This window comes from Galeopterus variegatus, unplaced genomic scaffold (assembly GCF_000696425.1).
Source record: "Galeopterus variegatus unplaced genomic scaffold, G_variegatus-3.0.2 Scaffold45, whole genome shotgun sequence".
Lineage (NCBI taxonomy): Eukaryota > Metazoa > Chordata > Mammalia > Dermoptera > Cynocephalidae > Galeopterus > Galeopterus variegatus.
This window is the reverse complement of record NW_007726156.1, coordinates 661,276-688,033: the sequence shown is the minus strand read 5'-3', so window position 1 is coordinate 688,033 and position 26,758 is coordinate 661,276. Positions and strand designations below refer to the sequence as shown.

General features: G+C 49.4%; 1 protein-coding gene across 1 annotated transcript; it reads left to right on the top strand.

Annotated features, from left to right (window-relative positions):
- The first annotated feature begins 14,229 nt into the window (after window positions 1–14,229).
- Window positions 14,230–26,535, top strand: FAM212B (family with sequence similarity 212, member B). Its single transcript, XM_008571997.1, has 2 exons — window positions 14,230–14,277; window positions 25,441–26,535. The coding sequence occupies exons 1-2, from the start codon at window positions 14,242–14,244 to the stop codon at window positions 26,281–26,283; spliced, it is 879 nt and encodes a 292-aa protein (XP_008570219.1). The 5' UTR covers window positions 14,230–14,241; the 3' UTR covers window positions 26,284–26,535.
- The last annotated feature ends 223 nt before the right edge of the window (window positions 26,536–26,758 follow it).

The window sequence follows — 26,758 nt, the reverse complement described above, 5'->3', positions numbered from 1 at the left end:
ACCACCTTCCCTCGCTGTAGATTTCTGCTCAAGTATCACCTTCTCAAGTTGGTCTTTCTTTTCAACGAGGTCTTTCTTGAACACCCCCATCTCGTCTGCTTCCTGGGCTTTCCCATCATTCTCTAATCCCTTGTTCTGCTTTGCTTATTATAACTTCTTGAAGTGATATGGGTTTATCGTCTCTCTCCCCACTCTGTGAGGACAGGAACCTATTCGGTCTTGTTCTCTGCTGGATCCCTAGTGGGAAAAACAGAATCTGACAAATAGGAAGCTCAAATTAATGAGCTCCTATTACAAAGTCTTAATCATGAAGTCCAAATTTAAATATCTCTAGAACCTAATTTTGTTCACAATTTCAAATGTAAAGATATTCTGCATCCAACCTCAACTTTGCCTTTTTATTACAATCCTGGTGATTGTCTCCCACCCCCTTCACATACACACAAAGTGATGGTCCAGATTCCAAACGACGTAGGAGGGGCTTTGACACAGTAATCCCATTGGAAGGGGGTCCTGAAGATGCATTTTGCTTAGAAATTTACAAAACATTGAGAAAATGTTAACCGTCCATATGAAGAAAGGGAGACTGATGTGGGGGGTGACACTAAAGGTGCTAGGCTTCCTCATAGTACCCCACCTCTTTCCCAAATCGCAAACCTGGAAATTATTTTTGACTCTACCTTCTGTCCTTCCCTACTTTCTAACAGTTTACTGAACGCTGGTGATTTTGCCTCCAGATATTTCATCCATTTGTCTTCTTTGGGCTCCATAGCATCTGCCCTATTTTAGGTCCCTTCATCTAATTGCAAAAACTTCCTGAATGGTCTCCCTGCCCAGAGTTTCTTCTCTATCACAGCCACAGATACTGAAGTGATCTGTCATAAGTGGATATCTTAGGTTGTTTGAGTCCAGCTTCAATTCTCCTCCTTTTGACACCCTTTTTTATTCCCCACTGCAGGCTCCCACTTCATACTACAAACACTTTGTCTCGCTCTTACCATGTTCTATTTACTTGTGTACATATCTGTGCCTACCACTATGAGCTTCTCAAGGACAGGAATTTTGTCACCGTAGGCTGTCCAGCCCAGCAGCAGGTGCTTGGTGGTCTTAATAAACATTGAATGGCTGACACATTCTCGCTCAAAAATCTCTGCTGGGTCTCTATGCACACAATAGTGTTTCTGTAGAACTTACACAATCACTGTTGAAGAACCCAGCTCTTATTCCAAGAGAAACAAAAGGACTGATTTTCCAAAAAAAAAAAAAAAAAAAAAAAACTTATAGTTGTATAAACATTCTGTTATTGCATTTGTTGTTTATGACATTTTACAGACACAAATATTGCAGTAATGTTATTGGGAATAAATTGTATAGCTTTGGCTAAAAACACAAATCAGTTTTTAAAAGTTTTAGTAGTTAAAAATTATAGCAATGTTGTTTACTGTGATTTTTAGTGTTGGAAAGATACAACACAAAGGCAAGAGATCATTTAATAACTAGGTAAGGTGTGAGAATAATACATATGGAAACCAGCTGGACCAGTCTGCCACCCAGACTTCCCCAGGATAAATCACGGTGGAACCCCAGCCTCTTCTCTGATGGAGCAGTCCACTTACCTCCTCCAACCACACCAAACTATGCCGATTCCTTAATAGCTCCATGGTTTGGAACACCTCAGTGCCTTTGTTTATGCTGTTCGGTCTACCTGGAAAGCCTTTCCAGGAGGGAGAGATTGCTGTGAAGTGAAGAAGTGAGAGTGAGACCTGTACCCAAAATGGATGTTGAGATTCAGATAGTCCAATCATTTTCCAGTGGAAGCTTCTCAGCCTATAGGGAAGGAAAACAATGTAAATGAAGGCATGGGGTAACGTGGCCCACCCTGGGTGTGAGGATCAGTGGGGGAATGTGGAGAGAAGGGAAAGAAACTAAGGTTTTATAGCCACTTTTCCTCATTTGACCCTCAAAGCAACAAAAAGTAGGCAATGTTATTATTTGTATTCAATCCACAACATCTCTTTATTCATTCTTTCTACAAAAATCTTCTGGACACCGACTATAAAAGTCAGTCAAGTGCTAGAGATATAAAATGGAACAAAATACACAGAGCTTTTCTCAAAGAGAAAGATGCACACAAACAGGTAGCCTCAGGTGCAGGGAGTCAAGAAAGGCTTAGCAGTCAGCATAATGTTTGTTTGAAAATAAGATCCCAAGGGCCAGCCCGTGGCTCACTCAGGAGAGTGCGGTGCTGATAACACCAAGGCCATGGGTTTGGATCCTATATAGGGACGGCCGGTTCGCTCACTGGCTGAGCGTGGTGCTGACAACACCAAGCCTAGGGTTAAGATCCCCTTACTGGTCATCTCTTAAAAAAAATTTTTTTTTAAAAAAAGGAAAAGAAGACCCCAAAATAAAAGTTTACTTCCCTAAGACAGAAGTTCATTTTGCCCTCGTGGAGAGGTCTGGAGGTAGGACTGATATAAAAGTTCTGGTTCACAAAGTTCCTAGGCACTCAGACTTCTGTCTTGGTCCCCAAATGGTTGCTCTAGCTCCAGCCATTTTGTCTGCATTCCAGCCAGCAGGAAGGAGGATGTCTCAAAATAGAAGGTGGAAAGGGCAGAGGTCATCATGCCAGTGGTTCCTTTAAGAAATGCTCTCAAAAGCTGTCACACTCCTATTTGGCATTACATTGGCCAGAACTTAGTAATAGTCATATCTTCCTACAAAGAAACCTGAAAAATGTAGCTGTTTTTCTGGACAGTCGTATGCTAGCTAAGCACTGGTTGGAGAGGAGATCTATTAGTATAGAAGGGGAAAAGACATTGGAGGCAACTAACCATCTCTGACACATCATCCCACCATTAGCAAGAGCTAAACTAAGATATGAAGAATGAATAGAAGTGGCCTTCTGGTGGGGGAGGGGAGATCAGAAAAATAGATGAGAAAGACCATAGCACATTCTAAAAGAGCTTAGACTGCAAAGGGGAGAGAGAGCTTTAGTAAGGCAGCAGTGAACTGTAGGCCAGGTTAGTGTCTGGACTTTATCCTAAAAGCCCTTTATGTGTCAGATGCTGAAGGTGCTGCCCTCAAGTAACTCCTCAGAGGAATATTACTTAATCTTAAGAGCCATAAATGGGATTGAAATTCAGATCTGACAGCAAAACCCAGGCTCTTTCCACCCTCTGTCCTAAAAGAGTTGACAACCCAGCTGGGGAAATGATCAAGCATAGAATATGCAAGTAGCACAAGCTGGTGTAAAATCATATGCAGGACTGACATTTTTCAGGGCCTTGGTTGCTCAAAGTGAGGCTCTCATGTGGGAGAGAGTGAGAACTTCTGAGAAATTGAGGAGAACAGCTTTTGGTATTCAGAGAGCAATAGCTTTTTTCTTTATGCCTTCCTCATCCCCACCCAAAATTAAAATAGCTTAATTATGCATGGAACTATGAGAAAAACTGTATACACAAAATGATTCTTTACCTAAACACTGGAGTCCAGCTCTTCTGCTAAGATAGCAGCACCCAGAGACAAAGCTCAAGTCCCACAAAGCAGCAGGGACTGGTATACTCAGCTTATCCTGAGGATGAATAAGGAGTTCATCAGGCAGTGGGGGTGGAAGGAAAGCTCACCAGGCAGACAAGTCTCAGTAAGATATTCTGGGAAAAGGGAACAGTTTGTGTAGAGGCGTGGAAGCATGAAAACCCATGGCAGTTTAGGGAAGGTAAGTCCTTTAATGTGAACAGAGGCAAAAAAAAAAGGCTGCAGATATGTATCGTCCCCACATTTTGGAGCACCTTATCTGCCACCATAAGGAATATAAAATGAGTGTGTTATGCTGTTCCAAATGGTGTGGTGGTACATAGCAGTAAAGAGAAATACAATTGGAAATGCAGATTGAGGATTGATTAATGGCAAAGCTGAGGAGTTTGCATCTTAACTTGCGGACCTTGCAGCATCACCTAAGTTTGGGATCTCATCAGAGGCAGATAATGTCAAGGCCCATTTTACACACTGTTTCTTACACCTCACAGTTCCTGGGTCTTTAAGCTTTGGTATGCTGCTTTGCAAGTGCCAGTGCCACCTGCGTGCTGCTTATCCAGCAAACCATGACTGAGCATGTGCTTTAGTTCCCTTCCCCACACAAGCGAATGTTCACTCCTATATTCTTCAGCTCATCTGTTCAGTGGATTAGCACTGTCCATAAACTTAAGTTTATCAAGAAACAACGTCTGCCCTTCTAGATAGAATTTATTGTTTCATGACCCTGCTAAATCCTAGTTGGCCACCTCCCAACATGGACTATAACCATTTTTATATGTGTCTGATGGCCTGTGGGGTGACGGTATCTTCAGTACTTTTTCAGACAGGAATTAGGACGGGGAGGAGTAGCAAAGCCTGAGTCCCTGCACTCTGCGCAGTCACCTGGCTGCCTTTTGGAAAAGACTCCTGGACCGTCCTCCCTCATGCGCCAGACCAGACTCCCCTCTGCCCAAGGCCCACTTTGATTAATTGCCCCCATTTAACACAACCGCCCCAGTCTTTAGGGGGGAAGGTGACACGTTTGCTCTTCTCCTTTTGAGAAAGGGGCCCAATTCATTCTTGTCCAGACAGCATAATAAATAACCATCCCCTTTCAGCAGGGAGTTTATTAGAGACTGATGGGACATTTAACAATAACTGAGGGTCTGTGATTTATTAGGTAGGGATGTTCATGACATCTCTGAAGACTGGGAAAGTGGAATTTAATTGATAAACCGTCTGTCAGCAGCAATGAGATGCACTCAATAGAATATGCATTTGAGGGATTCTCTTTGGAGCTGTCATTGAAAGGTTTCTGCTAATCATATTCAGCTCTTGTGGTCTGATGGATATCTCGGTGAGAGACAAATGGCAGGGAGTGGACTCTGAAAGGGGCCTGAAGGTGTGCACCTGTCTGTTGGCCAGCCAATGGAAGCATGTGACACAAATGAGCAAAAGGAAAAAGGATTTCCATCACCCTAAGTCGGGGGCTCCCCTTCAAGAGGTCTTTGTCTTTCTTTTGTTTGCTGCTCAAGAGGACAAGAGGTGCTGATGCTGAGCACCCACTTCCTGGAAAGAGAGGGAAATTAAAGGGTTAAATGGCAAGAAAGGACATTTGTTCTGGAATTCTAAACTTCCTAAACCCTCAGGTTTTTGCACCAGAGGCTCCCCTGCCTTGCCTTCCAGCCACTGACATTTGTACACACACGTATGCACACACACACACTACAGTCACCTCACACCTACACAGCCTCTCCCGAACCCCTGGCTCAGGTGGCAGCTCCTCCTGTCACTGCTGCATTCATGCCCAGAACAGAGCCACAGAAACTGAGATGGCAGTTTTTTTGTTGTTGCTGTTGTCTCCCAGCTCCAGAGACTCCAGAATCCAGGCTGAAAACCTGGAAATGAGTGCTTGTGGTCTGGAGTGTGTAGAGCATGCAGCTACCTTACCCCTCCACCCAACCTCCACCCCAGAGATCTGACAATAAAGGAGATTGGTGTTATCTCTGAAGGCCATCCATGGTGGCCCGGCTCCATCCTCAGGCCGACCTGAGCCTTTGTGAGGCGCTCTGCTCATAGTCTCTATTCCCCCCTTCCCTGTGGGCTGTAGCTCAGCCTTAAACAAGGCCATGTAAGGCGTGGAGAGGGGCTTTCTCAGGCTAGAGCCTGTTTCCCTTCTTTGTTCCTCCTGCATCTATTCTTAGGTCCCAGGAGATTGGTCTGCCTCCTTGTTCCTCCAGGGAGAGAAAGAGAGGAGGAAGCAATACCCAGGGAAGAAGTAATTGTCACTATCTAATCTGAGCCTTGGTGGTGACACCGAGGGACCTCTGAGCAGGATGGATACAGCAACTGGTTTGATTAAATCAAACCTCTCCCACAACCTTGTTAAATTAAACTGATAGGCTCTGAGCATATGAGGGAGGGCCGTGAGATCATCCCATCGGGTGGGAGCAGGGAGGCCAGAGGGGGGGTTGGTAAGAAGATCAGACGGAAGCAGAGCAAAAGCCTGCCCTTTCCCTTATTTGCTGACTATAGATAGGAGATGAGATTTATAGATGTGAGATGCTTAAGTACCTGTCTGAGCACAGGCTGTGGAAACTGATGCAGAGGCAGACTGCTGCCTCCCAGTAGGCTTGACAAATTCCCTCGGCAGGCAAGCCTTGCATTTAGAACAATACTCTTGACATTTCAAAGGGCCTTTACATACTTTACCTTCACAACAGGCAGGTAGCAGTGGGATTATTTGCCCCACTTTACAGTTAGAGAAACTGATGCATTAGAAATTACAGGGTGAATCTAGAGTCAGTCCAGGAACCCAGGTCTCCTGTCTCCCAGTCCTGGCACATACTGCTTCCAACATTGTGCCATATGGCAGAATTTCCCAGGATTTCATCCCTGGAATGCCATCTCTTCTTCCACCCACTAGAAATGTAAACCACACAGCCATTAGGAAAATGCCAATCCCCAACTGGCCTAACGCAGCGCACCTGCAAAGCACATGGCTAGCTTCTGAAGGTCACAAGGCCATTCTAACATCCTCATACCACTCTCCCACACACATAAGCCTTTCCAAGTCATTTCCACTCTACCTAATCACAACATGGTGGGGGGGGGGGAGATATTGTTAGCAACACCAGCAAACAGCAACAGTAGAAGGATAACACTGATATCCTGCTGGCTTCCTCAGCTGTCACCCAGTTCCTCACCTGCCAAAGCTAATTTTCCACTCACCAGTGAGTGAGAGCTCATTTTAAAGTGTCTGAGCCACACACACTCACAGACGTATGTGGATATACAGTGCCATGTAGAGAGAGTGCCTCACCCAAGATGCCTTGTTCTTACTTCAGATGCACTCCAATGATGTGTTTATTGACACAGCCACCCTCTTCCAATCTCTCTTTCGGTAGGGAGGACACTGGGATGGGAATGCTGGTAAAAAACAGTGCATACTGATTATACTGATTATCAAAGCACAGCTGGGATCCTATTGGACCCTGCATCCGCCCACAGCACACTCGTCACACCCCAGGCTGTTCACCACTTAGTGGTCAGATCGTGGACAGAAGGAGCGAAGGACAGGGGAAGGAGGAGAGAGGAGCAGAATTGCAACCACTGTCACCATGAAGGAAGCTGGGTCAGAGAGCTGGCACAAGGTGGAAAAATTTGCTTGAAGAAGACAAATAACTGGAAACATCACCAGGGGATAGTGTATATGTGCCCCACCAGACAGGTTTTGACCACTACTCATGACCCAAAAAAGATAGACAAAAGGCAGATAGATATGTAAGAGGTATTTAGATAGACAAATATCACCAGCTTCCTAAACTCATCTTTGGAGTTACGATTGGCCACACCCAAACCCAACATCTCCAACCTATGTATCTGAAATCATTGAACAAGTCTCCTTTAAGGCAAGGATTTGGATTCCTCTAGAAATACTGTTGGGAAATATATAGGAAAGTGACCAGAGCCCCTCAGATGTTCAGAATCTTGCCGAGCACTTGATGTAAATATGCACGTGTGCCCAGGTGTTCCTTGGCTATTGACTAATGTAATTGCACATGTGCACCCAGTTGTCCTGAGTTATGGACTTAAGTATAAAGGACGAGTGGCTCTGATCTGCAGCATTCTCCACCCCCAGGATGCCCCCAGTGGGAGGGGTTGGCAGAGGAGGTGGCTGCTGCTGCCGCCAGTGTCCCCAGAACCCTCCGAGAGGCTGCCACTGCTGCTGCTGGAGGCTGCTGCTGCCGCCACTGCTGCTGCTGCTGCTGAGGACTGAGCTCATGTTGTCTGCCAATGGCTCCCGAGATCTTTCCCAATTACCCAGCGTGAACTTGTGTGTGAAGGGTCTGGTGACCCAGCCTGGCATGTAAGGGGTCTGGTGACCGAGTCTGTACAATGGGTTTGAAGGATCTGAGCCCTGGCTCTGACAATATAGATGGAAACTTAGTCTAACTAAAATAATGAAACATTTTGGCTTTAGTTATGATTTGCCTTGCTCGACAACTGGCGTAGTCGTGTAGCTTTACCAATACCTGTCAAAGTGAGGTGGAGGAGAAGGAGGTCTTGCCTGGGAACAGTGGTCACTGGGCTGGGTTCCTGTGCCGGTTCTGCCATTAGCAACCTGGGAGACCTAGGGCAAGTCACTTAACATTGTTGTGTTTTACTTTCCTCACTTGTAAAATCATGTGCTTGGGCAGGAAATGCAGACTGTTAAGAGTTTTTAGAAATCTAGAAATAACAGCAGAGAAAACTGAGACCCAAAGAAGTTAAATTACTTGTCCAAAGCCACACGGTAAGGGAGTGAAATTACTGAGCGGGTGTGTGTTCTGGAGCCACAGCCAATTCCCTCCAGCACACCCTCTGTGTGACCGAGGCAAGTTACTGTCTCCTCATTCAAAGAATGAAGGAATAGGAGCAACTACCCCTGAGGGTTTGGGAAGAATAAAGGAGAGCCTGACACAAGGAAAGGCTTCAATATGTGTTAGGTTAGGACTCTTTTTAGTGATGAAGCACAGGTTCAAACCCACGTCTTCTCTTCTGACCTCTCCATGAAGCCACATGCCCTGATTACCTATAAGGTCCTTTTCAGCTCCAAAATTCTATGATTCTAAGTCAGAAAGATTAAAATTGCACGTGATTTCCAAAACTCTTCAGGCAGAGACACAGAAGACCATTTGGGGGATTCATTATTCACTCTCATTGCTCCAGTCGCTTTCTGTGGGTGATGATCCATGGGGAATAATCACAGCAAAGAAAACCTGCCCAATGCTAGGGAGGAGGGAGGGCAGTGAAAACCCAAACTCCTTTGCATGTTCATGTCCCATTCTTCAATATGCATCTTCATTTGTTAATTGGCGACAGTGTTTCTTGGCCCCACTTCTTTTCCTCTCTGGGAACTTGAGCATTTATCTTGGTATAGACTATTGCTCTTGATGGCCATTGCCCACACCAGCCCCACACCCCGAAACCCCAAGGAGAGGATCCTGCCTGTCTGGCCAAGCAAAATCCCTCACAGTAGAGGCTGTCACCCTTGGCACTGGCTCCTCTCAGTGTCTCCAGGCTGAAATCTCCACTATATCCCAGGTTGTTGTCTGATCAGGGCTAGGACAGTTCTGTGGCTCCTGCAAAACACAAGCAGAAGCTTAAGAGCCAGCCTGGTGGAAGCAAATATTACAGTAAGCCAAACTTGAGATGTAACCTCTTTTTCTCCTTACCTCATGGCCTCCGGAGGAAAAGCAGATAGTCTTTCTTTCCTTCTTGCTAACAAGTATCTCCCCGACAGGCTGCCAACCCCTGGTCCCTGCTTACAGCTGGTGGAGATGGCCAAATAGTACGTAATAAAATGAGCTTTTGCTCTGAGTTTCAGGCCATGGTAAGGTTCCAGTGAAGTCAGCATTAGGCCTCTAGGGAGTCAGACATTGTGAATGTCCCCAGGAAGGTCCTGGGAGCAAGCCACTTTCCTTCTCAGTACAGTTTGTATCTACCAGCATTGGTTTGCACAAATACCATAAGTATTTCCCTTAGCTGTGTCCTGACATTCTTCAGGTATTCTTTGTGATTGAAAAATATTTGCTTTCCTAGCAAATGTTTGCAAAATGGAAATATTTGCTTCCCAAATAGCATTGAGACTTTGCTTAGGCACCATAAGCACCAAGCCCATAATTGTAAATAATCCCATTTAGGGCTGAGTATCAGCCCATAGATTAACCATACATTATTTGGACTAATCTAATTTTGTACTTAAAATTCCCACTGAATTGTTCAGATGAAATAGCCTGGCAGCCATTCATACATGAAATTTGCTCAAAATAATATATTGCTATTTCTCCCTCCAACATTTTCCTTCTGTCCCCTTGCAAAAAGTTCTAGCATCTGCATAACTGATAGCCTGATCTTGAAGCCCAGTGACTTTGCAAAGAAGTTCCGGCTGTGGGAGTGGGGGTCTAAGTCAGCATTTTGGGTGAAAGTGATGGCAATTCTGTGGATGTAGAGCTACCAGAACTCACTCCCTCAGTGGCTCTCATCATGTCAATAATCCACCTTAGGGCACATCCCTGGTGCTTTCTGCAGAGTACAGCAGTAGAAAGTGCTATTCTGGAAACAGGGAGATCTTATTCCATCACCACACAAACCAACCTCTTTGGGCCTCAATTGCTCCATCTGTAAATGGGGAAAATGCCATTCTTTGTCCGAAAGCACCAAAAGCTCACAGAGCTTTTGATGACTAGAGTCTTTCATTTCTCAACCCATTCAAAAGGGTGAATTTCAATGAAAACCCAAAGTGAATCTTTCTTTTGGAAACAAGAGGCTTTCCTAACACACAGATCACTTTGCATTCTCTGCTGCCCCTCCTGGTGTTGGAATTAGGAGGGTACTTCAAAAAGTTCATGGAAAGATTCATATTATCTTTTAATTCCATTTTTCCAGGAACTTATTGAAGAACCCTCTATAAGAGGCAAAGAAGCCCAGTCTTCTGCCTAAGGTAAACAGAGGAAGATGTCATGAAAGCTAGGAGTTAGATTCTTTCAAGAATAGCTAGGCCTCAATCCAGTTCCTCCCCCACCATCCCAAGGTGTTCACACAGACAAATGATAGTCTGTGCTCAGCACCTCTGGGACAGCCTGTCAGGCGAAGTCCTCTCCCTAGAGAGAAACAGTTCCGCAGTGATATCAGAACACATTCCAACAGCACGTGTTTATCTCTAAGGTCAGCCTTTCCTGTTGATGCTCAGGAGGCATGGGGAAAGGGGGAAGGGGATTGGAATGATGGTTGTTGGCAACCACAAGGGGCTAGGAATGACGGCAGTGGGGACATGGACCCTGCCTTTGCAAGAGTGTTGAGGTTTCCAGACTCTTTGTGCCCATGTATATCTTTCCTCACATCAGGTGAACTCCCCAGCTCTTCTGTTGCCAGTGGAGATGAGAAGTTGGATGCAACCTCACCCAGGGGTGCATCTTCCAGAACTCGCTAGGACTTGGTGGGTGGGGACCTCTGGGTGGGGGCCATAGGATCTGGATCCAAGAGAATAGCAGTGTTTCCATTGTTTAGTTTAGGATCTGAGCTCTGTTGCGACACAACTGAGCCACTCCCTTTGAGCTCATCCATAGGTGCCAGGACATTCAGGCTCTGGCAGTGGGACAAAGGGGGCCATCCTCCCTGACTAGGCTGGGCAAGCAAATCCCAAGAGTGTGACATTGTTGGACACAGTTCCAGGAGCTGCACCCTCTCTCTCAGGAAAAGTGCCTACCATACACTTATCCCCACCAGCTGGGGGAAAATGCTTGAATGCCTTCTCACGGTCCCACCCCGGCTCTGGACAGCTCTGAGAAAGTATGTTCACAACCATCTCAAGTCCTTTGATTTCTTTATTATTTATTTTCAAGTAAGATAATCTCATCCTCCCTCCAGGCTGAGTTTCAGGGGGTGGGAGAGAGGAGGCTAAGCCATCTGATTCCTCTTTAGCAGAGATGAATCATGTCCCCCACCCCCCATGCTCAGCCCAGGGATATTTACTCATGTTTATATAACCATGGCAACAGTCTTTATTCTCTATCACCTAAACTCTTTTTTTTTTTAAAAAAAAAAAAAAAAAAAAAAAGGAAAGAAAAAAAACGTAAGGCAGCTCTGTTTCCTACTCTTGCCTCCTGCTCTGCCCAGATGAGAGCAGCCTCTTCAGAAACAAGGTGAGAGAGAGAGACCCTCCCCACACACACACACCCCTGGGGAAACATTGGCCTTCCCAGGGGCAAGGGAACAGGTAAGTTGTAATGCCCAGCATATGAAAGGACATCAGCGTTGGACAGTAATTATTCTCTGAAGTCCTGTGGAATCACCCAGTAATAACCTCTCTGACTTGTCCGAGAACTCTCTTTTGAGCTCACTACTGAGATTATGGTTATTTATTTTTTTTCTTCCCATCTCCTCTATCTTAAAAGTTGATGGAATGTAAGCTGGCTTTGCTAACAATATAGCCTTCGTCTGTAAGATGGGGTAAACATTCCCCTTGTTCTGACTATTTCACAGATCTTTGCAAGTAGAGCTTTGTAAGGAATAGAAAGTGTTACACTCACATAGGCTTTAACTATAAGTAAGGGAAACTGAGACCCAGTAAAAGGAAAATATTTGCACAAGGTAGTATTGTGTTGTCAACAGTATAGAAGACATAACCACCCAGTCCTGGTTTCTTGCCACGAGATCAGCCTGCTTCTCCTGGAGTTTTAATGACAGCCAGCCTCCTAACTTCCAAGAGGATTCCAGCCTGCGAGGCCTCAGGAATGGAGAAAACCAGGACTTAAATTTGGCTCTAAAGACTGTTTCTACCACAGATCCACAAACGGTTACTCAGTTTCTTACAGCCGGCCACTGTATTGGAGGCTGGAGATCTAACAGCGAGCAAAGGAAGGCCCTACAGGTTGTAAAACTCTTTTGTGGTGTTTGTCTCCATGTAAGGGTCCCTCCCCGGACTACATGTCAACGGCCAGGTCCTCTTTTCTATCCCATTCAGCTGGTCTGGAAACTGCAGCTCTGTCCTTGGGGGCGGCACCCACTCTGAATACCCTGGGTCCCAAGTCAAGGGGTCGCTGGGAGAATTTCTGCTCACAGATTCAAGGAAGCCAGAGGGCCAACGCTGCTGAGACAGGCTGGCCGGGAGAGCAAAGGGAAATTAATTTCAGGCTCTCCTAGCGGGAATTGGAAATACCTGAGCAGATTCGCAGCTCCATCCCGCGGCCGTTGAGTTTTCTGAGAAAGGCAGAGTCAGGCGCCTGGGCTCGGCGGCGAGCGGCCATCGAGACTCAGACCTCGGATCGGGTTCTGCGCCACCACCTGCGCCCCAGCCTCGCCGTTCAGCTGGACTCTGCAGTCTTCGCTTCTAAGGATTCATTCATTCTCATTTTCTCTCTGTCTGTCTGTCTGTCTCACACACACACACACACACACACACACACACACACACACACACACACACCCTCTTTCAGTGGTTAGCAGAAGTGGCGCTCTTGGCTGACACGGATCGGAATGAGGAATGACAGCAGCACCTGCGTTCTCCCTTCGCGCCTTCTCTCGCGTCCTTACGGTTCTGTCCCACGCAGAGACCCCGAATGCTGCCTGGGGCAGACTTTTCCTCGTTAATTACCTTGAACAACACTTCGCTAATTGCCCTCATTACTCTCGGGCTCTGCGACACCGCCCCCGGCGGGCCTGTCCTGGTGGCGCGGCGCCTCCCCGGGGGCAGAGGCGGGTGTGGCCGGTCCAACTCCGTCCCCCAGGGCCGGCCGGAGCTCGCACGCGGCAGGTCCCCGGGCCGTGCCTGTTGAACAGCGTCGGAGCCTCTTGCAGTCCTCCCTTCCCCAACCTTACAGAACGCTTCGGCAAAGGCCAGAGCGTCGGCTAGGGGTCCTGGGAGGGCAAAGGCTTCTCCTCCACTCCCTGCTCTCTCTACTGACAGCAGCCACATCCCATTGCCCCGTTTTATGTTTTCATAAACAATCGCCATCTGAAATGACCCTGTTTATTATTCTCCCCGCCCCATCCCATCCCCGCCGTGAGTTCTGGAGACCTTGCCTGTCCCGCTCGGCGTCCACAGACCTACAGCCTCTCCGGGAGCACAGCAGACCCTCCATAGCTTTGCTCTGCCAGTGAGTGAGCTGGAGGGACGCTACACCAGGAGACGAGGTGCCCTCTTCGGAAAGAAAAGGGATTCCGAGAGACTTCGGGGAGGGGGTTCTTTCCCTGTTCGGAGTTCGGGAAAGGGCACTGACCTGATGGCAGTGCGCCTCCTTCCCCGTGCGTTAAACTGTGCTTTCCCTTTAGGACCGAAGGGGGAGGTGTCACGTGACTGGCGTCACGATGACCCCGCCGCGCTGTCCAGGACCAGGTATCCCGCTACCAGCCCCCCAACGGTGGCAGCCCTGTCCCTGAGCAAACACCCGCCGCGGGTCCACCCGCGGCCGCCCAACCCGCGCCCTCCGTATCGCTCTTCTCATTGGCTGAAGGCATCCCCCCTGAATTCTCATTGGCTGTTCCACTTTTCTCTCCGCCCCCAGCACCTACCACGAGCCGAGAGCAGCCTGGGAAGCTGCTCTAAGTCCTGGGCTCGGAGCAGAGGCTGCGAGAGGCGCCGAGCGCAGGGGCCGCCGTTGTCGGTGCGGTCGGTGTTCCCACCCGGGGTCTCTCGTGGAGCCGAGCCCGGCAAATGCGCGCAAGAGGAAGGAGAGCAGAGAAATGGACTGCTATTTGCGTCGCCTCAAACAGGAGCTGGTAAGTAAGAGCCTAGCTGGCGCCAGGGGCGGAGGGGCTGCTCTGTCCCGACGGGTACCTGGCCCCCGCCCCGGCCCCCAGGATCCAGGGCGTGCGCGGGGCGGAGGAAGGCCAGCAAGGAGAGGAGAGGACGCAGGCCACCGGCAGAGAGGACAGGGCCTGTCCCCAGGGAAAGGGGCCACGAGGAAACTTCGAGCAAAGATTGGTGGTGAGACAAGAACAAGTGACAGAGCAAGCCAACAAGGCTGAAATGTGACACAGGGAACCCGAGGGAGAAAAGAGGGCACACCAGACAGAGACGGTCACGCTGACGGAGGGAGACTCCGCCGCCGACGCCAAAAGTGCGGTAGTGACCTGCCCAGGGAGCGGGACGCCCCTGCCCCGGTGCTGGGGCAGCGCGGCGCGTCCGGGGCGCGTGCAGACGGGGCGCCGGGAGGAGGGTGCGCGGACCGGATCCCGGCCCCGGGCGGGAGGTCATCTGGGGCCGCTCACTGGAGGGGAGCTGGTACTGCCCTGGACCCCCAGCTCTGCCGGTCTTGGCAGAGCTGGCGCGGCTGCGAGGGCAGGCTTGGCCGGCTGTCTGCCCGGGCTTGTCTGCCAGCAGGAAGGGGGCTGGCAGCTGTAAAGACGGGGGAGGGCCCTGCGCGGGAGGAGGGCCGCCGGCTGGCAGATCGCGAGCGGGAGCTGCGGAGGCCCAGCCAGATGCCAGGTCTGGGCTTGGGGAGTGCGCAGGAAGCGTGCGCAGGCCTCGGAGTGCAGGGGCTGGGAAAAGTAGATCAGTCTGGGGGACAAACATCAGAGAAGTGGGAGGAGTGATGCCTGCTAAAGCTCTGTTAGGAAGGGCCAGGTTGATTCTCACTGACTTAGTACACCATCCGCCAACTCACCCCCAACTTCCACCTTTCTTATTCCTTCAACCACCAGAATTCAGACAATTATTATAAACATGCACCCACTTCCCTGCTCTGCCTGTCTCTCCTTCAACCAGACTCTCTCGTGTCTTTGCCACCATCTCTGTTTGTCTCTTGGAGTCGACTCTTCTCAGTCTCACTTTGCTCCCCTCTTTCTTCTTACTTTTCAGAGCCAGGGTCATCCAGGCACACAACAGCAGACCTGGACCCAGAAACTGCCAGCTCATGGCTCTCCAGATTTCATGACAATTTCATGACAGCCTTTCCCACACCTGCCTGCGAAGGCCACACTCTTCTTGCTTGGGAGGGAACTTGGCACTGTTAGGGACCAGCTTTGGGGGAGGAGGAAAGCGGAGCTTGAAGTGGCAGGTGTTCTCATTGCTGCTTCCTGACCAAGTCGCCCTAGCACTCTCCCTGTCTGTCCTACTCCAGAGCCTACCTTCTCATGTCAATGGTTAGTCCTTTATCCTTTCTCGGGAAGCCCTTTCTGTGATGATACCGAGATATGAAAGTTACTGACCCAGAGAAGTACTTATTTGGAGAGTGACAGAAGTGTCCATTATGGCTCTTCTGAACTTATACCATGCCCCCTCCCATCTAGCTTTCACGTGCTTCTCATGCCAGTTTGGGGTGGCTGGCCCTAGTCCACACATACGCAATTCTTATTTTCTCCATTCATGTGTCCAGTACCGGAAAGAAAGGTCAAGACCATCACAGATAATATCTGAGGTCCAAGGCCCATGCTGAGAAAAGAATCCTCCCCTTTGTGCTCAGAATCAGGGACCATACCACCCACCTCAGGATCTGCCATAATGGAGGGTTTGTGGGTGTTCCTGGCATGGGTTTGAATTTTAAAATCCTACTGATTTGCATTTTTTACAGCACCCTAGGTGGGAGGTGGTGAGGGGAGGAAGACAGAGTCTGTGGATGCCAGGAGAATAAAAATGGCAAATAGGAATCTGCACTGAGTTGAGCTCCAAATCCTGATTTGCACCCTCTCCTGCCAAGGACTTGAGCCCCCAGTGCCTGGGAGGAGGAAGCGGAGAGGCTGAAGTCACTGAGCTCCCCATTAGCTACCATTTGGCCCTTTGTCTGAGCAGCTTCAGCCTTTGACTCTCTTGGAGAGGAAGCCAAATGCCTGGCCTGGGGCCCAGAATGACACTCAGATGGGAGAGCTCTGTACCACTCCCCATGGTGCTCCACTCCCTCCCCAGTGCCAGCATGCTCAGAGATGAGACTGAGCAGAGAGTCAGAGCTATTGGAGTTTCACTCACTCCCTAACACCTCGGATCAATGCTTAAGTAGCTGGGCCAAATCTCAGTGCCTCAGTATTTCCAGTGGGAGAATAGAGGAAAGTAGAGTTGAGTTAGCCCAGGATCAGCCCCTTGGCTGCCTTCCTCTAAGGACTGTAGGGATTGGATTCAATGTAGGTTGGTTATGGCTGGGTTAGGGAAGAATTGGCTTGTTTATACCCCAGGTCTGCAAGGGAGTGGGAAAGGCATACTGTTGGTTTATGTCATGAGCTGGGGGTCTTTTGCAATGCAGATGCTTTATTCCAGGCAGGCTCTCTCTGCCACCCAGCTGGACTGTGTGTTGTCTGGCTCTCCCTTAAGTTGGCATGTGCCCAGGAATGGCCTCAAGTAATACTGGTCAAGTTCTACATTCATTCCCTTCAAAAAGCATATGTCCTGCAGACACTGTGGGATAAACCTGCTGGAAAAGGAAACATTAACAGGTTGTGAAATTATCTTTGTTGAAGCAGTTTTTTGCTTCCCTCCTGCATCCTGGCCCTATCCTTGGCCCAGAAAATCTAGACAAGAAGAGTCTGTTCCTGAAAACCAAAACAGCAGAATTTCCCAATTTCCTGAAGCAGAAAATCTGCATTGTAACAAGTGAGCACTGCAGGGAGGCTGAGGGTTTGGGGATCCTAACTCAATTAGGTTGATGTCTAGGAGCTGCCGCTTTCCTCCTGCCTGAAAGGGGATCTGGTTTCAAGGATGAAATGTGGCAGGAGAGGTAGCAGCAGCTGACACACTTTTTCGTTAGGATGAGGGGGTCAGGGCTGCAACAGCTCAGCAGGGAACACATCTCTTTTCCCCTCCAGCTGCCAAAGGGGGGCTCTGCCAGAACATAAGGCCTTGGGACCAGCTGTTCCTCACACAGGGCTCCCTTGTGGCTTCCAACAAATGGGGTAGACACAGGCACACAGAGGAGGCAGATGTAGGATGCTCACGGGGCATTCCTCATGAGTTAAGATCAGTGTAGAACAAATAGGTTGCATAAAGGCTGAGCAATCAGGGCTCATGAAATATAGCCAGTCTGGGAAGACTTCCTGGGGCGGTCAGGGAGATGGGGGGTTGGAGAAGGACATCTCCTGAAATGTCCATCCTAGCTAAGGCATGGAGAAGCAGCAGAGGGACTTCTCTCAGGCTGGGGAAGGTCCACATAGGACAACCTTGTATTCCCAGAAGACAATTCTCTAGCTTCTAGTGGCTTCAATTCATGAGGTTCTGGCATATGGGTAAGGACCAGGGCCTAAAGGCAAAATAAGGAGGAGAAAAGGGGATGGAGGAGATACAGCAGGAACAGCCTTCAGTTCTTGGGGCAAAAGGGCAAATTTCCTGAGGCAGAAATAAGCTTTTGCAAAGAATCTCATAGTCCAGTCTCCCTTGATGTTTAATGATAGGGGGAAGAAGGCTTTGGGACTAGTTAGCGTCATCAGTGGGACGAGTGTAGAGCATAGGATTTGGGGTCGGAACAACTTGAATTCAAATCCTGGCTCTGTGTGACTCTAGCATATTACCTAACCTCTCTGTGCTTTGATTTTCTCATATCTAAAATGGGATTTAAAAAATACCTACTTTATACAGCTACTGGTAGGATTAAATGACAATGTAAGTCAAGTGCCTCCCCAGCTGCATGTCCTTAGCACATAATAGTACCTGATGTGTTGTAGGCACACATACTTGGTAAACTCTTGAAGATGGCTTGATCAGACTGGTTTGCATAAAAGTCATTCATTCACAGAACATGTTTATTGAGTTCATAGTATGTTTAAGGCATTTACCAGGCATTAGCATTATAGTTACAAATATAAACAGACACAGATCCTGTCTTCAGGGAACTCACAGTTTAATTGAAGAGGTAATAATAACATATATTAGTATTAACACTGATGTGCCAGAAACATAATGTATTATGTTGCTTAATTGCCAAAGTAATGCTAAGAAGTTGTACTTTCATTATTCCCATTTTAAAAATGAGAAAGTGGAGACATGGGTAATTTAAGTGACTTGGCCAAGGACACATGTAAAGTACGGCAAATCATAACTAAAGCCAAAATGTTTCATTATTTTAGTTATACTTAGTTTCCATTTATATTGTCAGAACTGGGGCTCAGACCCTTCAAACCCATTGTACAGACTAGGTCACCAGACCCCTCACACACAGGTCCATGCTAGGTAATTGGGAAAGATTCCGGGAGCTGTTGGCAGACAACATGAGCTCAGTCCTCAGCTTCCTCAGCAGCAGCAGCTTATAGGCCCAGTGGTGGCAGTGGCCTTGCAGAGGGTCCCGAGGACACTAGCAGTAGTGGCCTCCCGGGGGTGGGAGGTGCCGTGGATCAGAGCCACTCATCCTTTATACTTAAGTCATAACCCAGGACACCTGGGTGCACATGCGCAGTTACAGCAGACAATAACCAAGGAACACCTGAGTGCACGTGCCTATTTACATCAAATGCTCGGCAAGACTCTGAACATCTGAGGGGCCCTGACCATTTTGCTGTATTTTCCCAACAACACAGATCTGATAAGTGGCAAAGCTAGGATTCAAATCCAGCCAGCCTGACTGCAGATCTTATGCTTCTAACCAATACACATATGCAAATCTCTCATACAGAAACAGAAGATATGTGCTATATAAGAGGCACAGGTTCAGTTCTTGGAGAAGGGAGAAATAACCTCCAACTGGGAGATCAGGGAAAGCTTTGTGTCATCTAAGAGGTAGCACTTGACCTTGACCTTGAGGGATAAATAGGGATGTGCAGGGAGAAAAACAGCATTCCGGGCAGGTGGTAAAACAACATGAGCAAAAGGCACAGAGGCTGCAGTAGTGGGGATGTTTGAAGACCAACATGGGTTTGGCTAGAAAACAGGGTATGTTTAGAGAAATAGCAATAGGGCTGAAACAGTTGTTGAGGGCAGATTATGGGGGGCCTTGAATGTTATGCAAAGGAGCCTGACCTTTTCTATATGCACCAGAGAGCAGCATGATCAGAGATATGCTCTGGACTCTGGGAGGTGGCGTGGGGTGGAGGGGAGGGGAGGGAAGAAATTAGGCAGGAGGATGAGTTAGACGGTTATTACAAGAGTCCAGGCAAGAAATTATGAAGGCCTGAGCCAGAAAGGAGAAAAGGAACGTAACTTCTTGAGGTCCCTTGGATGCCCAAGGAATTTGATTGACTACAGTGGAGAGGACCTAAAGCTGATCAGAGAGAAGGGCTTGCTGGGGCTAAGAGGCAAACTCCCCAAAGAGGCAACAGTGAGTCCCTCCTCTCTCCATCTGTCTGCCTCCTGCCTGAACACATGACCCCCAAAAGATGGTTCAGTTGGGAAAGTGAGCTCATCTGCTCCCCATCCCTCTCTTCCTCCCTCCTTACCCTCCTCCCTTCTACAGCTCTTGGCACAGATTCCACTTTACCTTCCTGTTGAGAGTTCCAGCCAAGAGCAGGGGGCTGTGAAGGTCCCTATTCACTGAGCTGGAGAATGGGCCACTTGGCAAAGTGGGGCTTTTCCCATTTCCGGCCCTGAGCCTCTCCTAGCATCCTCAGGCTGAAAAGAACTGTGTGGGGATCTTGTGAGTAATGGGGTTGGGGGAGGGAGGGAGGGCACACTGCCAGGTCCATGGGCAAAGCTGGAGCCTGTGTCAAAGGATTCTGGCTGAGCTGGGAGAGGGCGTGAGATGGATGGATGGAGGACACAGCTGCAGGATCAGTCAGGGGCCCAGGGAGGGCTTGGGAAGGGAGCCGAGGATGCTGGCATCACATTTTCCTATCCCCGCTCCTGCCACACCACAAAGGGCCCAGCAAGTGCCAATGAGGAGGTTCTGTCCATGGACAGCTGGCCCCACATTACCCCCTCGAGGGCTCAGGGCTGGAGGTTCAGGCTGGTGGGATCTGGCTTCCCCACAGCATCTTCCCCTTCAGCCCCGGGCAGGCAGTTCCTCCTCCCTGTTCAGATGATTTAGTGAAGGAGAAGCCTTCAGTGGAAAGGAACTGAATTGGATCTTGGTGTCCCTCAAAAGGATGACTTCATGTTCCTCTTCCCCATATGGTGATAATTGCCCTTTGCACTTCCTGCTGACTGTCCTGGTTTTTTCTCACAACAAGCCCATGAGGCTGAGAGGTCAGGGATTATGATGACATAGAAAGCCCATTGGCCTGAAGTAAGTGGGCCAGCCCTGGGGTCTCTGTCCTCCCGCTAAGAAGCCTCAGGCCCTCAGGCAGTAGATCATGTATCCACAGTGGTGCTCAAGATGGCATATGTATCTATGGTTACCAGCTGTCCGTGGCAAGTGGACATTTCATACAAGTTCCTTTATAAATATACTTATTTACATAAACACTTATTAGATTTAGATGAAATATTAAATAGGAGACTAGGTCATACGTAGATTCGGCAAAGATCATGAAGGAGTTCTATGGAAGAATGTTTGGGAAACACTGTGGGGGAAGATGATCTGAGAGCATCCCTAGCTTCCTAATACATACAGTGGGGATAACCACCTGCCTAGGCAGCCTTCCAGAGTAATTGTGGGGATCAGGCAAGGTAAAGTGACACACACAGGTGAGGGATTATCATTTCACAGACTCAGAACCCAAGGCACAAAAGGGTGGTGAATTTGCCCAATGTCATGTGGCCAAATTTGTCAGCTAGTACTCCAGGCCAGGTCTCCAGACCAGTGTGGGACTCTTTACAAACACTGGGAGCAGACCCGGTGGCCATGCAGCTCTAACAATGAGGAAGCAGGGGCTGGTTTAAATCGCAGCCAGAGAGACTAAAATTTGACATCCAGAAAATGTTTGAAATGAGACATTTCGGGGCCCAGGAGATGCTGGGGCTGGGAGATGGACCGTGGGGTGGCGTGGAGGCAAGGACGGTGAAAAGACTTTTCATAGCCTTTCTCAGAAGGTATTCCCATGACCTTCACTGGAATATGCTTATTAAGGACTTTATGTTTGATGGTGGAGCCAGTTGCCTCTGCGTGTGTGTGTGTGACTAGGGGTGGGGGAAAGGGAGGTGGCTGTTAGATCCATTCCCACTCAAACTAATCAGAATCAATTAGACCCTCTTGTGACTTCTGCTGGCCCTGATTTGGTCCCTGTCCTGAGGAAGAACCTGAGGCTCTGAGTTACTAGGAGGCCAGAGAGGAACTCAGCCCCCTACAGCCTGGAGTTTGGGATTTCGAGCTATTAATCTCTAGCTCGGGATTTTCCCTATTTGAGTTGGCCCCTCTCCTTTGCTCCCCATCCCACACTCCTTCTTCGTTCCTGAGGCAAGAGAAGTTCTGGGATCTGAGAAGGTCCCACGCTCTGGATGAGGGGAGCAGCTTGGCCTCTGGCTCCTTCTTGGATCACATCATCCCTTTGGGTCGGGGGCCGGTCAGGAAAGGCTGTTCTGCTGGCTCCACTCCCAGTCAAGACCCAGCTATTGCTCAGGCCTCCCCACTGTCCTTCGCCCTCCCAGTTTCCTACCAGTTGGCTCCCTCCTTCTGTTCTTGCCCCTCAGTGTCAGCGCCCTGTCTGCTGAGCTGGGCGTGGTGTGGGAGGGGCAAGGAGATACGAGGCTTCCCTTTCCTTCCCCTTCTCCTGCATCAGGCAGGGGTGGGAGGAGAAGGGACAGGACAAGACGTGCTTCTTCTTGATTAGACCAGATACGAAGCCTGGAATCCTGTCATTACTAAGTGTTAAGTTTCACTGAGGGAGAAATGTTCTGGAAGTACACAGGAAGTCTTAAATTGACAGCCAACATTCACCTGATGCTTTCTCTTGCCATAAGGAAATGCACATTACCTCACCTAATTTGCACAATGGCTGTATGAAGCAGGAACTATTATTCTCATTTTAAAGAAAGGAGAAATGAAAAAACAGAAAATTAAATAAGCTGCCCAGGTCACACGGCTACTACATGGCAGAGCCGGGATTTGAACTCTCTTCCATTTGTCTCTGGAACCCAAGTTCTTTTTTTTTTTTTGTCTTTTGTCTTTTTTCCGTGTCCGGCAATGGATCGCAACCCTCAGTGTTGCCCCCGTACCGGACCGGGGACCGGCAACGGGATTGCAAACCTTGGCGTTGCTCCCGCGCCTCGCTCAGCCAGTGAGCGGGAACCGGTCTGTACGTGGGATCTGAACCCTCGGGCGGGAGCGCCGCTGCGCTTCCCAAGCGGCGCACTATCCAGTGCACCACCGGGCCGGCCTGCAAGTTCTTAACCAATACAGAATATCATTCTCCATATGGGTGCAGTTTCAGCACTTGTTTACTTAAATGGGGCCTCTGTTTCATGGGCAGCCCTGAATTCATGTGTACCCACACACTCATTCTCACTGGAAAACTGTACAAAATGTCAGCATTATTTCTTATGGATTTTTCCACACTGGAAGAGATTGAAAGGGGTCATTTCATTCCTCCCACTGCCTCTGACCTGGACCGTGTTTAGCCTTCTGGAAGGAAGCTTGCCAGCTTGGATGCCTTGCCTCTTAGTGAAACGAAACCTTGAGAAGTGGCCCTGACTGACTCTCCCTGTGTAGTGAGTTACTGTCTGAAGGTAGCAAGCGGTCTGGAGGGGTGATGTAAGGTCGTGAGTAGTGCTACATACCCATATGTTTCATGGGTATGTAGCAAGTGCAAGGTGCTAGCTCGGTTCTGAGGTGACATGATGATGTGTAGACCTCAGTCCTTGCCTGCAAGTAGTAGACACTCAATAAATACTTCATGAGTGACTGAGCATTTAAATTCATAGAAGACAGAGCGAGTGCATAAATAGTGTTATAGGGAAGAGCATATTAAGTATCACAGGAGAGGTTCTAACAGGAGCGTGGTGGGTTTGTGTAAGGAACTAGGGTTATGCCTGGAATTGAAAGTTGGAGGGTCTTGACTGCAGAACCAAATAGTTTGGATTTGAGCATGGGCACCCAGTGAGATGACTGGAGGTGTGTGCTGGGAAGTCTGATCAGGCACTCATGTGTCCTGGGGGCTGTGAAGCCTTCTAGGAGACTTCTGTAGCATTCCAGGGTGTGGAAGGAAAGATGTGAGACATTTGTGGAAGGAAGAATTCAACATGGTATATGTTAAGTTGGACAGGACCAGGGGTGGTTGAATGGAGAAGCCAAAAATGACTCTGAGATTCCAGGGGCAAGAAGGAAAGTGGCACTAGGGGAGGGGGGAAGAATAGGGAAGTCAGAGGGAGAAGCAGAGTGCCAGGAGGGAACCAAGACTCCTCTAACTCTGCTCTGGGTCTTACCAGCTGCAACTGAAAGGAAGGGGTCAGGAAGGTAAAAGCAAAGAGGCCAGAGCAAGGGGCTGCCAACAACACGCACAGCCACCCCACAGGGTCTGTGTCCCTTGCCGCTGCTGCTGCCGCCACTCAAGCAGCACAAAGTCGGGCAAATCCCAGGGCTGTCAGTGCCTCCAATCCCTTCTTCTTGCCCTGCTTTGGGGAAGGTGCATGAATCCCAGCAAAGGCCTCCTTGCCATCCGTCCTTCACTGTCTTTTAGTGCTGGTGGCTCATTGCGAGTCTGGCCCAGATCCCCCATCCTCGACATGGCCAGAAGCCTCAGAGGGTCTGCTGCCAGCCTAGTCCTGCAGAGCCTCTTCCAGTCCCTCCACTGCTCCACCCTCTGGGCTTAGCTCTGTGCATTAAGAGAAGCCTGGGAGGTAAGATGATCGCGTGGGTCTCTGGAGGGCTTAAGAAACAGATGGTCCCTGCACATGGGTTTGCTGTTGGTAACTTGATCAGGATCTGGGGAGGGAGCTGACGAGATCAAGCAGCTTGGGCCCTGGGACAGGGAGCCTTGTGAATGTTATCAGAGGAAGCCTCCCCTCCCCAGCCTGTAAATTCGGCCTCCACCCAAGTCAATCTCTCAGTTCCTTACAGCTTGCGCCTGGGACTCAGGCCTTAGATACATACAAAGGGGCTGGAAGAACTGGCCCCCAGAATCTCTACCCTGGCTTGGCCAGGGCAGCAGAGCCTATTAGGCTGAGAAGGCAGGAAGAGCATTGGAGCCAAGTGTGAGAGCAGCTGAGAGAGGACAGGTGTTTGGGAGGCAGAGACAGGCTGGGAAGAGCTGGGCGAGGGTTTCCAGTAAACAGGAGTTGGCTGGCCCCCTCTCTCCTGACCAGTCAGATATGAACACCAATGAAAGAAAACCCCAGGCCTACCCTTTCTCTTGGGAATCTGAGCTCCTCCTCATCCCCTAATGTCCCTTTCAACCCTTCTCCACCACCCTGTCGAGGACAGAGTAGCCTTAAAACCCAGCTCCACTGGCTAGCCATCACCAGGCAGTATTTGGTAGTCAGGACTACAGCACCAGAGTAAGACGGTCCTGTGTTTGAGTCCCAGCTCTTTGAGCTGTGTGACCTGAGGTAAGTTACTTCACCCCTATCACAGTATACTCATTTTTTAAAATGAGAGTAATAGCAACCTCATATGGCTCTTATAAATTTTAAATTAGATGATGCATGCAGAGTACTTAGCACAATCCCTGTTTCATAGTAAATGCTCCCAAATTGTTGCCATCATCACCATCATCATTTCAGGGAGGAGGAGGACACAGCACAAAAAAGGACAAGGATGGCCACCACAACTTTGTGTACCTTCAGACCGATCTCAGCTCTACCTCTATTTAATCTTGAGCAAGTTACTTATGTACCTTAGTTTCCTCATCTGTAAAATCTGCCACTACCTCATAGGGTAGTTGGGGAGGTTATATATGTATAGTTTAGGACAATGCCTATCTTTGCTAGTTAGCTGTCATTAATATTATTTCTTTATCCAGCCATATCAGTGTTAACATTCCTCCTCTCCCAGCAGTGATCTGCAGTGTACTAGACTGTGGAGAGGTGGGGCTAGTGGCAGGCTGGAATGACCCTGGAAGTGTGTTTGGGTGGGAGGTCTAGGTTCAGGGTCAGGATGGGCAGCCCTCCCTGCTGCCCACCATGGCTCACTGGCCCTGTGCTTCCTCTGTCCCCTGCAGATGTCCATGAAGGAGGTGGGTGATGGCTTACAGGATCAGATGAACTGCATGATGGGAGCGCTGCAAGAACTGAAGCTCCTGCAGGTGCAGACAGCATTGGAACAGCTGGAGATCTCTGGAGGAGGTCCTGCCCCAGGCTGCCTTGAAAACCCCTGGACACAGCCTGAGTGCCCCCAATGGGAGGGTGGCAGAGGTCCTGCCAGGCCTGTGGCCTGCTCCCCCTCCAGCCAGCCCTCTTTTGGTAGCAGCACGAAGTTTCCATCCCATAGGAGTGTCTGTGGGAGGGATTCAGCCCCCCTGCCTGGCACACAGCTGCTGGAGCACCAAAGCTGTGCCCATCAGGGGCTGGAGCGGGTGGAACCAGACGACTGGACCTCCACGTTGATGTCCCGGGGCCGGAATCGACAGCCTCTGGTGTTAGGGGACAATGTTTTTGCAGACCTGGTAGGGAACTGGTTAGACTTGCCAGAACTGGAGAAGGGTGGGGAGAAGGATGAGACTGGTGGGGCAGGCGAGTCCAAAGGAGAGAAAGGCCAGCCTCGGGAGCTGGGCCGCAAGTTTACCCTAACAGCAAACATCTTTAGGAAGTTCTTGCGTAGCGTGCGTCCAGACCGTGACCGGCTGCTGAAGGAGAAACCAGGTTGGGTGACTCCCGCTGTCTCCGAGCCCCGAGCTGGACGCTCCCAGAAGGTCAAGAAGAGGAGCCATTCCAAGAGCTCTGGACATTTCCCCTTCCCAGGAACCGGGGAGCCCAGACAAGGGGAAAATCCCTCCACGAGTTGCCCCAAGGCCCTGGAACCCTCACGCTCAGGCTTTGATATTAACACAGCTGTTTGGGTCTGAATCCTAGAGACAGAAAGTTGACTGAACCCGAAAGGGCCAGGTCCCAGTGCTGGGCCCCTGGGGAGGAGGGCGGGCAAGCAGTATGGCTTTCAAAAGCCCAACTCCAAGTTCCTTTTCCCCAGAAAGGAGGAAGGAACCAGAGTTCTTAGTGCAGGGCTGATGGGAGAGGCTGTGGCAGGGGCTGGCTGGCGGGGAAGGTGAGAGTTCCTGGTAAGAAGTGGGGGAGAGGGAGAGGTGTGTGTGTGTGTGTGTGTGTGTGTGTGTGTGTGTGTGTGTGTGTGTGTTTTGCTCACTTTGGGGTTGGAGGTGACAGTAGGGGAGGGAAGGAAGAGACCAGGAAATCCCTGATATTCCTCCACTCCCCGCAAAGGCCTCAGCTGAACATTCTGTATGGGACAGAGTACTGGGGCCTCAGGTTCCCCAAAGAGGCCCCGATAAAGACCTGTCTCTGGCACCCCAAACCCTATAACTTCCT

What these genes read in the sequence shown, in the direction of transcription:
- FAM212B (XM_008571997.1), top strand. Translation starts at nt 14,242, where the DNA reads ATGGACTGCTATTTGCGTCGCCTCAAACAGGAGCTG. An exon ending in GTCGCCTCAAACAGGAGCTG is followed by an intron (nt 14,278 to 25,440) that starts GTAAGTAAGAGC and finishes TGTCCCCTGCAG; the next exon opens with ATGTCCATGAAGGAGGTGGG.